This window comes from Marmota monax, unplaced genomic scaffold (assembly GCF_021218885.2).
Source record: "Marmota monax isolate L192 unplaced genomic scaffold, Marmota_monax_Labrador192_F-V1.1 WCK01_AAM20220418_F8-fsc00020, whole genome shotgun sequence".
Taxonomy (NCBI): Eukaryota; Metazoa; Chordata; class Mammalia; order Rodentia; family Sciuridae; genus Marmota; species Marmota monax.
The window spans coordinates 4,728,739-4,742,696 of NW_026692912.1; the positions used below are offsets into that span (position 1 = coordinate 4,728,739).

The 13,958-nt window shown below is 41.4% G+C and overlaps 1 protein-coding gene across 3 annotated transcripts in view; it reads left to right on the plus strand.

Moving 5' to 3' along the window:
• Palm2akap2 (PALM2 and AKAP2 fusion) overlaps positions 1–13,958 on the plus strand; it is a 459,101-nt gene that overhangs the window by 318,523 nt on the left and 126,620 nt on the right. For all 3 annotated transcript variants that reach the window (XM_058581620.1, XM_058581622.1, XM_058581621.1), the window contains one exon: positions 2,669–2,757. In XM_058581620.1, coding sequence (XP_058437603.1) covers positions 2,669–2,757 — 89 coding nt within the window. The remainder of the gene's footprint in view (positions 1–2,668; positions 2,758–13,958) is intronic.

Sequence of the window (13,958 nt, forward strand, 5' to 3'; positions counted from 1 at the left end):
GAGACCCTGTCTCAATAAAAAATTAAAGGGCTGGGGATGTAGGTCAGTAATAGAGCAACCCTGACACTGCAAAAAAAAATTGTTAATTAATTAAATGCCATATGGTTATTCATTATGCCCAATGTGTGTGTCTGTATGGGTCAGACCTACTAACATGGCTTAAACCAAGAGTGATGATTAGTCTGTTAATGCAAAACACATCAGGGAAATAATCTATTTATGTAGGAGCAGAGATTTCTGTCCCAGAAACTTGAGAATAAGACAAAGCCCACAATGTCTTCGCAGGAATTTCTAAGGCATGTCACCAAACTCCTCTGACCCAATTTCTGAAACCTGATAGGAGTCTATTTGTGCCTTGCAGTGAATAACAGTCCAAAGATCTTGAGTAATTCATTGTGCAAATATCTAGTAAAACGAGGCTTTTAAGACCCAGCATATAAAATAAGGACATGTAACCAATGCTAATATATTAAAATTTAATTAGTTTCATACTAATTTATTTAAATATCACGTAAGTTCAAATAATTGTTAGTATTTTATCACCTGGTTGGTCGGTTGATTCATATTAGAAACGCTAGTGTAGCAAACTTATTCACCTCTGTATTCCTTTTGTTTTTCTTTTGTTTTGGTGCTGGGGGCCTTGTGTGCTAAGCTGTAAACTACCAACCCCTGGGCTACATCCCCAGCCCTCTGATTTCTTAGCTTAGCACAGTGCTGGTAAGTATGTCTTGTGGGGCAAATCTGGCCCACTGCTTGTTTTGATAAATAAAGTTTTATTGGAATCTAGCTGTGTCTGTTCGTTTATATGTTGTCAATGACTACTTTTACTCTATAAAGGAGGCTTGAGAATTGGCAACAGAAAAGATAAGACCAAGCCAGGGTGGACATAAGTTAAATTATAAAAACTAAAGATTAAAGGAGAAAAAAGTAGTTTAGCAGTTCATGCTGCCTACTTCTTTTCTTAGGGGTGGGGGTACCAGGGATTGAACTCAGGGGCACTCAACCACTGAGCCACATCCCCAGCCCTATTTTATATTTTATTTAGAGACACATTCTCACTCAGTTGCTTAGCGCCTCGCCATTGCTGAGGCTGGCTTTGAACTTGCGATTCTCCTGCTGGGATTAAAGGCGTGCATCACCACGCCTGGCCTATACTGCCTACTTCTAAGAGAACCTTTTGTTCTTCATAACTAGATAACATTATGTCACTGATTCATAAGGGGTTTAAATTAGTTCTATGGGTTAGAACACCAGAATTATTGGTGTCCATTTTCATCTAAGATATTTATTCTCTTAACGTTCTTGGTCCTATTGAAACATTTCAGTATACAAAAATACTGCAATGTTGATACTCAAGAGAAAAGCCATTATCATGTGTATGCTGGTCATTATGATCTGTGTGGTACAATTTTTTAAACTATCATGTCCTTCAAAAACAAAACAAAACAAACAAAATAGACAAGACCACAAAGCCTAAATATTCACTATTTGGCAAACAGTAAAGTTTCTCAGTCCTGAATTAATGTAATATGAGACTGTTGGAATTTTGGAATTTGGGTTATTCACACAGGTCTATGGGTCTCAGATGAATATTATTCTTGAGTTATCCTTAGGGAAAATTATTTGTTAAAGAAATCAGTGATATAAACAAATAATGCATGCAGTTTTGCCTAAAAAAATAATCTTTTAATATTTCATGTTCTAAGCACTCATTTCTAAAACAGTTATAATACCAGTTATAAATTCATATGGGCTGGGAGTGTAACTCAGTGGTACAGTGCATGCCCAATATGTGAGGTAAGACCCTGGGTTCAATCCCCAGCACTGGGGGGAAAAAATGATCTTCTTCGTAAAGTAGACCCTGAGAAATTGAAGTAATTCTTTATTAGCCTTTAAGGAGATGACTTTACTTGTAATACATTGAAAGTCATTACTTCAAACTTTTCACTAAGGCCATCCCAGCTCTATCATGTCTGGGTTAGTGCAGCTTTATTAAATTGTGTTCCTAGGTACTTCAGAACAACAGCACCTGATCTCTTCTTTGAGGTCAGATAGAACAAAACCTTGCATTTTTCCAGATATCCCTTCTTGGACAACTTTAAGAAGAAAGAAACACTAGCTCCCCATGAGATGTGCAGGGAAAATGCATGTAGGTTTAAAAGTGATAGTGAACTCTTAAAAGTGACAATAAACTCTCAGACCTTTCCAGGGGGTGTGTGGAATTGAGAACAGGGAATTATCTGGAGTCATTTCTACTGAGTGTTGACGTAGCTATGTATGCTTCTGGTGTTCTGGGATTCACTTTAAGGCCCATGTGAGACCTCAGTATGAGGCCTGGATGTTGGAGGAGTTCATTCCAACCCCTTCTGCAACATCTGGGGTAGGAACAGAATCTGTAAAATTCAGGATTTTTAAAAAATTGTACCATACTGATCATCACATTTTTGATAATGAAGTCCAAAACTGGAGATTAGATAAAAACAGAAGAGGTGCTAACTGACCATACTTCCAGAAGAAAGCTTTCCCAGTAACCCCCAGGTAGGTAAGCAGCCAAGGGTCACCATCTGTTTCCTTTCATACAGTCTTGGAATCTACCAAAGGACATCTATGTGTCTTTCCATGTCTGCTGAATCCACTTGACTCAAATGGACTTATTTTTTTCCCCCAGGGGTCGGATGGCAAAGTGTGCTGCTAACAGGAGATGAGGAGACAGGCTCAGGTGCCCCAGAAACATCCAGCCCAGACATGACTCTGAAGGTAAGGGATCTTTCTCAGGTGGATCCTCCAAGTGATCCTTAGAGCGATGGAGGCCTATGCAGGCTTCTCTGGGGCAGAATGAGCCTCACCCTCCACCTGCTGGGCTCTCTGTCTCTATTCACTGATGTCTCTCAGTGAGACACCCAGACATAGAATTTCCTGAATTCTGGTACTGAATTGGGAAACCACTTGAATGCCAGAATCTAAGATGCGATTTCCAATGAGCCCGTTGTGGGGTCTTCAGTGAACATCTGTCTGTACGTTGGCTATTTGCAATTGGTAACCCCGGTTGGGACAGTGAAGCAAATCTGAAAATTCTGAGCTGAGAAATCAGGCCCCACTGTGCATTATGAAGAAAGGTCAGAGAGGCATGAAGTAACTTTGATCTCGACTCAAGATTTCCAGTGATGTCAGCGGGAAGGCAGCTCGTGGGCCATTCCAGCTAGAATGCTAATGTCCAAAGGTTTGCAAAATGACTCATCTGGGAATCAACTAAATTATCACTGCTCAAGTTAAATGCATCAAATTGGTAACCATTGCCTAGATTAAGGAACCCATAGTAAAAGTTATCAGAGCCTCGACCACTTCCCTTCTATTACTGGTTTCAACATAAAAGAGTGGGCCTCCTCTATGGAATTCTGTGTTTTAGTAAACAAAGTCCGGGGGTGGGAGATTTGAATGATTAGAATTTTAATATATGCCACTTCTGAATATTTCTTTGAAAAACAGAAAGTAATGTCCCTTTTGAAATTGGGATGTTTCTCTCCTGGAATTATTAGAAGTATACAAGATAAATTAAGTTTTTTTTTTTTTTTGTAACATGCAGGCCGAACTAGTAATGTTATCTATGTTAGAAAGTTCAAGGCAGAAAGTAAAGGTTACCATAGTGAAATTAAATGAAAAACAGGACAGTAGCCTGATTGGTCAAAAAGGCAAATAACCTATATAACAACCATCCAGTGCTGATAATTCATTTTGCCTGTCATTGTGTTTAGCAGGATTTGCAATATTATAAGTTGCAATGGTATATTGGTGCTGTGTTGACTGTTAAGGCAAATCCTGACTAGTTTGAGTCTAGGATTGGTGTTGGGCAAAAGGCAGATGGGTGCCAACAGTGAAACCTGATGAGATTAGATTTGCTATCTCAGAATCTGTTATCTTTTTGAGAAATTTTTTTGGGGGGTGCTGAGGATTCAAACCAATGATCTTGTGTACCCTTAGAGCGATGGAGGCCTATGCAGGCTTCTCTGGGGCAGAAGGAGCCTCATCCTCCACCTGCTCGGGTTCTCTGTCTCTATTCACTGATATCTTTCAGTGAGACACCCAGATATAGAATTTCCTGAATTCTGGTACTAGATTGGGAGGCAAGCACTCTTCTTGGGCTGTATCTCCAGCCCAAGAATTGGTTTTTGTGAGATGTGTTTCTGGTATAGCTGCAGATGTGGTATAGGTGGATAAATAAATGATCAGAAAGATGGGAGTTGGTTTTTATAAAAGCAAATGATACTAGGTGTGGAGATGCACACCTGTAATCCCAGCTACTTGGGAGACAGAAGCAGGAGAATCTCAAGTTCAAAGCTAGCCTTGGTGACATAGCAAGACCCTATCTCAAAATAAAAAAAAATAAAAAGAACTGGGGCTATATAGCTCAAAGTTGGAGCATTTGCCTAGAATGTGTGAGGCCCTGGGTTCAATCCCCAGCACTGTGAGCCCCAACAAATAACAACAACAAAACATTGATCGCAATACAACTTGGTTTATCAGGGCTGGGAATATAGCTCAGTTGGTAGAATACTTGCTTCACATGCACAAGGCCCTGGGTTCAATCCCCAGCACCACACACACACACACAAAAAGAACTTGATTTATCGACACTTCTCAAGGGGAAGAATATCCGCAGAAATTATACCTTTACTTCTTCCACATTGATCTTCTTCTGATAAACATATCTATTTTAATGCTAACAATTATTCTTTCTGAAAAAAATTTTACTTTTTTTTGGCTTTGTTCTTGTTTTTTTTTTTTTTTTTTTTTTAAATCATGATCATCTGAGTCAGGTGAGGTAGCACATGCCTGTAATTCCAGTGATTCTGGAAGCTGTGGCAGGAGGATCTCAAGTTCTAGGCCGGCCAGGGCAACCCAGGGAGACCTTCCTTTTTTTTTTTTTTTTTTTTTGGTAGTAATAGTAAGGATTGAACCCAGGGGTACTTAACCACTGAGCCACATACCACCCCTTTTTATTTTTTTATTTTTTTTTTTTGAGATAGGGTTTCACTAAATTGCTTAGGATCTTGCTAAGTTGCTGAGTCTGGCCTCAAATTTGTGATCTGCCACTGCCTCCCAAGTTACTGGGATTAGAGTCTTGTGCCCCATTTCCAGCTAACCCTATCTCAAAATAAACTAAAAAGGGCTGGAGGTATATAACTCAGTGGTAAAGTGCCCCTGGGTTCAATCCCCACACCAAACCAAACCAAACCAAATAAACAAAAATATCATAATTAACTGAATGTAGTTTTGGCTACTACTTGTAGTGTTTTAATACCAGGTCTTATTTTGAAATAGCAAAGTCATGCTTCTAAAAATATATACAATGCAGATAAGTGAAATCTTAAGCAAACCTGTCATTCTAATGAATATTAATAATAAGAGTATATATATATATTATTTTTTAGTTGTTGATTAACTTTTATTTTATTCATTTATTCATATGTAGTACTGAGAATCAAACCCAGTGCCTCACACATGTGAAGCAAGCGCTCTACCACTGAGCCACAACCCTGGCACAAGAGTAGTTATATTTAAAACACCTTCTAAACACATTGAAGTAGGTAGGCACACCACATGGGCCTGCCTGACTTTGTTTTTTGAGGTGCTGGGGTCCAATTCAGGGCCTTGCAAGCATTCTGCTACTGAGCTACATCGCAGGCTTCTTGACAGTTTTAAATGATTCGGCTTAGTGAGTTGAATTGCAAAACACCACTCCCCCACCCTCAAAAAGATATGTCCAAGTCCTAACTCCTGGTACCTATGAATGTGACCTTATTTGGAAAAATAGTCTTTGCAGATATAATTAAGAATGTTGAGATGAGATCACTCCACATTAACTGGGTGATGTTAAATCTAATGACTTGTGCCCTAATAAAATAGAAGGAAGTGGATATGCATGGAGAAGGCCTTGTAAGGAGACAGAGACAGAGATTGTAATTCTGCAGCCCAAGCCTAAAACCCAAAGGAGGGTTGGGAGTGTCAGTCAGTGGCAGGGAGCTTGCTCAGTGTATGCAGGGCCCTGGGTTCCATCCCCAGCACCGCCCCCAAACCCCCAAATGAACAAACAAATGGAGTCACCAGTAGCCAGAAGAAGCAAGGAAGAAGTCTCCAGTAGACCTCTTGAGGGAACATAGCTCCGCTCATATTCTGAACTGTTGGCCTCCAGAACTGTGAGAAATAAATTTCTGTTGTGTCAAGTCACCAAGTTGTGCCACTTAGTTATGGCTGCACTAGGAGACTAATACTAGGACTTTTCCAAGAGTCACTCCGACTTTTTTGTGTGTTTGTTTGTTTCAGTTGCTATCTATGTATTTTGAAGTGTTAGGAACGGAACCAGGCCTTGTCCAAGCACTCTACCACTGAGCGCCACCCTGTCCTCACCTACTCTTTTGATTACTAAGATCTCTTGCTACTGTCCGATTTCACCCTGCTCACCTTTTACAAAGCTAATTTTACCTGCTCTTGTTTTAGGAGAACCAGTAGTCTTTTTCAGTTTGTATCATCACCACTCACTAGAAGAAAAAGGTAGTCATATTTCAGGGCAGCTTCTTTTGTATCATATTCTGTTTTGCTGCTTGTTCAGACACTGATAAACTAAATAATGAAGAAATAAAAGGTATGGATCAGTATTTTGTTAAACTTGCCAGACTGTGAAATCACCTGCAGTGAAAGGAGGAAAGAAAGAAGGGGGTGGGGATGCAGTTCAGTTGGTAGAGTGCTTGCCTCACATGCACAACGCCCTGGGTTCAATCCCCAGAAAAGAAAACTTTCCAGGCTCCTTTCAACAGAAAATCTGAGCTTAAGAATTAGTACCTTTTGGGGGAGAATCAGGGCTGAAGATCACCCCAGGGCCTGCCTCATACTAGGCAAGTGTTACTGCTGAGCTCCATCCTCAGCCCCAAAAATTAGCCAATATTTTTGGACAGCGGGTACCTGGGATTGAACCAGAAGTGCTTCACCACAGCACCACATCTCCAGCCCTTTTTATTTATTAATTTTTATTTTGAGACAGGGTCACACTAAATTGTTTAGACCCTTGCTAAATTGCTAAGGCTCGCTAAATTGAACTTGTGATTCTCCTGCCTCAGCCTCTGAAGTGTTGGGGGCATTACAGGCGAGTACCACTGCACCCAGCTAAAAAGTAGCATTCTCAAATGCTAAGTGTGTCTACAGTTCCAGCTACTTGGGAGGCCGAGGCGCAAGAATCACTTCATCCCAGAAGTTTGAGACCAGACTATGCAATATAGCAAGACCTCATCACAAGAAAGAAAGAGAGAGAGAGAGAGAGAAAGAGGGAAGGGAGGGAGGGAGGAAGGAAAGGCGAGTTAGCATTTTTTCTAAGGCTTGATTGCTTCTGGAATAAGCATCCTGCTGACCTTGCCTCTCTAGTTGTCCAACTTATTACCCGAGACAGGATATTTTGAGTCCCCCACCTCCAGCGCCAGGTGACATGCAAATTCCTGAAGCATTCCATATTTAAAACAAAAGACAAGGGCTGGGGTGTAGCTCAGCGGTAGGGTAACTTACCTGGCCTAGGGCCTATTCAATCCCCAGCATTGCGAAAAAGAAAGAAAGGGGATGGGGGAAAAAATAAAAAAGCATGGCTTTTACTCAGTGCTTCTTGGATCTTCCTCCTCTCCTTCCCTTGGTTAATTTTCTTTGGTTCAAATATTCCCTCCTCCATCAGCACTTTCTGACCAGCATTGCTGGTCCTTCTCCTCCATAGCCAGACACATAAAGAACCTAGATGTCATTACGTAATATCCAGCCTCTCCCCTGCCAGGAAGCCACTTCCATCAGGGCCAGCGTCCCCAGCGCTTGGCCAGATGTCCAACACACGTGTGCAGTCTTCTCTATTCGGAAAGCAAATGCGCGTCCACCTTCACCTTGGCTGCACTAGGCGCATCTCAGGCTTTTCTCAGGCCGGCTGCCTCTGTTCCCACTCAGGGTCTTCCTCTTGCTGCCCACTTCCTGGCTTCCCCTGGAAGGCCACTTTGCTCTGTTTGGTTGTTCACTTAGCAGCTCCAAATTGCAGCTCCTTTCTTTTTCTCTCCCTTTTTTCTTTTTACTGCTTTGGTTTTCTTAATACACTTTTATTAATGTATGTTGTTTTCATACTGTGAAGTTCCCCCCTGTAAGTGTATGATTCAATCATTTTTAGCAGATTTACCAACCATCACCAGTTCTAGAACATTTAACAAGATCCTTCGGTCCCTACTCCAGCCCCAGGCCGTGGACTCATGCAACCTGTGGTCTTTTGTGTCTGGTTTAGCACATATTTTGTTTTGCTTTGTTTTGTTTTGTTTTTTCGAGTTTATCCATGGCACAGCTGCTGTCACTATCCTTTCCATTCCTGTTAATGTTGGCCAATATTTCGTTTCTGAGTATGCCACTATTTGGGTACCCCCAACACTGCTTTTTTTGTGATGCTGGGACTCAAACCCACAGCCTGGCACACGACAGGCAAGTGCTCTACCACTGAGCTATGTCCGCAGTTCTGGGTCATCTTTTTATTTATTTATTTAAATTGTTTTTAGTTGTAGATGCACACAATATCTTTATTTTATGTATTTCTTCTTATGCAGTACTGAAGATGGAACCCAGTGCCTCGCGTATGTGAGGCAAGTGCTCCGCCACTGAACCACAGCCCCAGCCCCTATCTTTTTATCATTTTTGTCCATTCACAAGTTGGTGGACTTTGGGCTGTTTCTACTTTCTGTCAGTAATGCTTCCACGAACAGTTACATGTGGCTCTTTGGGTGAACATATGTCTCACTGGACTTGAAATTGCTGGGTCATGGGCTGGGGCTGGGGCTCAGTGGTGGAGCACTTGCCTAGCACATGTGAGGCACTGGGTTCAATCCTCAGCACCACATAAAAATAAATAAATAAAATAAAGGTATTGTGTCCACCTACAACTAAAAAATATTCAAAAAAAAAAGAAGGAAATTGCTGCATCATGGGTAACTCTGTGTTTAATGTTTGAAAAACCATCAACTACATTTTCTACTGTGTCTGTACCATTTTACACCCTACCAGTAATGCATGGGTATAAAGTAACCATCCTGGTGGATATAAAGTATCTCATTGTGGCTTTGATTTGTATTTCTCTGGTGTCTACTTGAATATCTTTTCTCTTTTCATGTGCTTCTTGGCCATTTTGTATGAGGTAAGTTTTTGTGTATGTGTGTGCTAGGGTTGAACTCAGGGCTTCCCACATGCTCAGCAGGTGTTCTACCACTGAGCTCCACACCCACCACCTTTGCAGGTCATTTTTTTAAATGTGTATATATATATTTAAAAATAAATAAATATATATTAGTTGTAGTTGGACACAATACCTTTATTTCATTTATTTATATGTGGTGCTGAGGATTGAACCCAGTGCCTCTCACATGATAGGCAAGCACTCTACCACTGAGCTACAACCCCATCTGTGGCGAGCCATCCATGGGCTGTGTGTGTGAGCTATGTGAATTGGAGCTATATGAGGGGACAGGCCTGGCATTGCACGCTGATTGGGCTGTGGGACTGAAGTGTGCCTTTCCTCTCTCTGCCTGCGATCCCACATAGCACCTGAGATAGGTGTGACTTACCAAGATGTCAATCAATCTGCTGACCACCAGACATCACAAAGTCCACCTTTGAGTCATTATCCCCCCTTATTTGGTGAAGAACATTCCATCGAATCTCCTTTGTGGGCCCTCCCTATAAAATAAAGAGACTCTGGGTGCACGCTTTCTTGCCTTCCAGCATGGAAGAGTTCCCTTGAGGTCGCAGAGCAGTACCACCCTTGATCTGAGAAACTCATGTCCATGATGTCCGTGATTTCTTTGCCGTTTTCTTAGTTTAATGATGTAGCCATCTCTTTTGAACCCAGCTCACTCATCTCGTCCGCGCAGGCAGCTGGCGAGACCCAGCCCCTGCAGATAATTTTTAATGGCTTGATTGCTTTTATTTGCCATACTTTGTGCATTTTTTTTTTTTTACAGCAAAGCACCCTCTCTTTGTCTCATTGCAAGTTCTCAAAGTTTTCTGCTGGGCATGGTGGTGCACACCTGTAATCCCGGCTCAGAAGACTGAGGCAGGAGGATCCTGAGTGCAAAGCTAACCTCAGCAACAGCGAGGTGCTAAGCAATTCGGTGAGACCCTGTCTCTAAATAAAATACAAAATGGGGGTGATGATATGGCTCGATGGTCAAGTGCCCCTGAGTTCAATCCCTGGTACCAAAAAAAAAAAAAAAAAAGAAAAAGAAAAAAAAGTTTTCTGAGTGAGGTACTTTGTTTTTTTTTTTTTTTTTTTTTTGTACTAGACTTTCTTTCTTTTGGGACTTTGTTCTTGACTAAAGTGGGAGGGGGCACTCAGCTCATCCTTTCCCTGTCTCAAAATAAAATATAAAAAGGGCTGGGGATGTGGCTCAGTGGTGAAGCACCCCTGGGTTCAATGCCCAGTACCCAAAACAAACAAACAAACCTAATACATGTTAAAGAAATACCTGTAGGATTAAAATGTTGTAATTGTGCTGTCATTCTCATCAAATGTAGAAAGTAATCCCCTCGTGCCGTCTTTACCTTGCCTTCTTTTTCTGTATACAGTAACACTAAAAATTGTGTTTGTAAAGAGAAGCACACAAAATCCTAGCACAGCAGAATTTTTCTGGGAAAGGAGCCTGTATTCACATACACTATTTTCTCTCTGGTGCTTAAGCAAGAAGCAGGGTTGACACCCTTCAGGCACATTGGAGATTCCTCCTGCCATAGAGTCACTGGAAAAGGGCAGGTTTCCTAATCCAGAAGGCAGGAAAGCCACGTTATTTCCTAACATGTTGCTTTCTGTATGTAAAACTTCTTGCTGGGAGAGAGGCTGTTCTCCTGGAAGGACAGATGTTCTCCATTACAAAAGGGGGAAAGCATTTCAGCTCTTCCGGTGGCCATTAGAGGCCACAGGTTAGAGCTTTCTTTGGCTTTTGCTTTAAGAAGCCTTTCTGCTGAGAGCCTTTTGTTGCCAGAGGTGGAGAACTAGTTGCCCTTTGTATTTTATGATGACGGCATTAGGAAGGATTCTTTGGGGCTGGGGCTTTGGACAAAAAGATGCATTTGGGACCAGAAGTCCTTCCTACGCTGGTACTTACATAAAGATCGCTCTAAATTTGCTTCTTGGCCAAAGGAAATATTTTATTGAAGATTCTTTTTTGAAGAAAAGAATACTTAAATCCTTTTAGGTTACTGAATCTCAGAGGAGGTTGCCAATGGTGGCTAAGAGGCAGACCAGTATTATATGGATTAATTTTCAGGATATCCTTTAAAAAATATACCTTTGGGCTGGGATTGTGGCTCAGTGGTAGAGCACTTGCTTAGCACGGGTGGGACCCAGGTTCAATTCTCAGCACCACATTAAAATAAATAAATAAATAAAGGCATTGTGTTGTGTCCATCTACAAAAAAGATTCTCTCTCTCTCTCTCTCTGTCTCTCTCTCTCTCTCTTTTACACTTTTGCTGAGGCTCAGTGGTACAGCACTCGCCTAGCATGTGTGAGGCATTGAGTTCGATTCTCAGAACCACATAGAAATAAATTCATTAAATAATAAAGGTCCACTGACAACTAAAAAAAATATACAAAAAATAAAATACACCTTTGGGGCTGGGGGTGGAGCTTAGTGGAAAAGCACCTGCCTCCCAGGTGAGAGGTGCTAGCTAGGTTCTATCTCCAATATCACAAAACAAAACGAAAACAAATAATTTTTAAACTAAAAGAAAGATTAAAAATACACATTTTAAAGGAAATAGAGATGAAAGTTTCGGTTGTAAACTGTAATATACCGTGTCAACGTTGGTTATTTATTATCCCAATATGCTACATCCTCTTTGTCAAATAAATGAACTCATAGCCATCAGCAACTCTCGATTATTATGTACAGATGGGAATATTGCAGGCAAATGAAAGATCTCAGGTACCTTCTCCCCTGGACCTTTTGTTTTTTCACTGTGTTCCCTTCCCACCGATAAAAGCCAGCCCTGATCAAGTGTTTGCACTGATCTGAGGACTATGCTAGACCCTGACATGCAACACATAATCTTCAAAACAGCCCTGCTAAGGAAGAACTGTTGTGAATCCCATTTTGCAGAAGTGGTGACTGTGGCATGGTAAAGCAAGGTAATTTACTCCAGACCCCAAAGCCAGGTGTGCTGGAGCCAGGTTTTAAACCCAGGTGGAAAGACACTTCTTTTTTCTTTTCAGTAGTGGGGATTGAACTCAGGGGCACTGGACCACTGAGCCATATCCCCAGCCCTGTTTTGTATTTTATTTAGAGACAGGGTCTCACTGAGTTGCTTAGCGCCTCATTTTTGCTGAGACTGGCTTTGAACTCACTATCCTCCTGTCTCATCCTCTCAAGGTGCTGGGATTACAGGTGTGTGCCACTGTGCTCAGCACTGGAAATACACTTCTGTATTTGGGTATTAATGTATGCACATCCATGTTTTTATTAGCTAAATCAGGAGAGCTCCAAGGATGGGGCAGGAGTAGCTTAGCTGGATAAAATACTGGTCACCAGTGCCTAAAGGTGTGGCTCAATGGTAAAGTGTGTGTCTAGCATGTGTGAAGTCCTGAGTTCAATCCCCTGTGCTATTAGAAAAATGCTAGACACCAGGTTAAGCTTGAATTCTAGATAATCAATGAAAAAAGTTTTAACTTTAGTATGCCCCTTGTATTGCACCAGACATACTTGTACTAAGAAATTGTTGTTTACCTAAAGTTCCAATTTAACTGGGTGTTGGGTATTTGTATTTGCCAAGTCTAGCAGACACAGAGAGGAGGGGTGAAGGGAACAGATAAATGTGTTCGTATTTTGATCATTGTAGTCTGGTATTATTTGTGAGTTTAGATTCCTTTCTCTCTTTCTCTTTCTTAGCCTGGCTTCCCTCCCCTCCCATTTCAGGGATGACAGTTACTAAAGGACAAGTTACAATTTGGTATCAGGATCTTAGTTGGCTTTATTTCCAGTTCTTCTCAGCCCAGCAATACTCATTCCATAAAGTGGAATAAATGTTATAGTTGGCTGAGAAGATGGTTTTGTTGACAGAGAAGGGCTAGAAAAAGCAGGAACAGGGGACTAAAGCAGATGGGTCATTTCAGGGATATTTTTTAAGGTGGGGACGAGAGACAGAACCATTTTGTAAAAATTAAAGCAGAGGGAGATTTCTTGTCATGCTGATGGGCCTTTTAGGGAAATTTGGCCATCTTTTGCTAAGTTTTCTTTTTTGCTATTAGTATGTGCCCCACCCCATATCATGACTTTTCTGAAGCCTGTTCTAGAATCTTTGTTTCAGCTGGGCTATCATTATTGGCCTGATTCATTTTCTGCAGATAGTTAAAATGTTGATGAAATATTCTCATGATTTTACCAATTCTATGAATTGGTAACATTCCCTGGCTCTCAGCAGTCACCTCCTAAAATAGATGGCACTGGCCTGGATATTCCCAGCAAAAGTTCCGAAACATTCACAAATATTTCCTGAACACATCAGTGTATTTCCTTCTACGCACATTTGGAGCGTTCCAATGGTGGGAATGACTAATGAGGTAAAGCCCTAGAAACTGTCTCACTCTTATCTCACAGGTCAGAGCCCACATTCAAATATTCCTGATGTCTCAGGCTGGGGATATAGCTCAGTTGGTAGAGTGCTGCTTGTCTTGCATGCACAAGGCCCTAGGTTCAATCCCAACACCACAACACACACACACTCACACACCTGATTTCTCAAGACTGATTGTCTCCAATCCAGCTGTGTGTGTGTGTGTGTGTGTGTGTACCCAGGACTGAACTCAGGGGTACTCAGCCACTGAGCCACAACCCCATCCCTTTTTATTTTTTGAGACAGGATCTCACTAAGTTGCTTAGGACCTAACTAAGTTGCTGAGGCTGACCTTGAA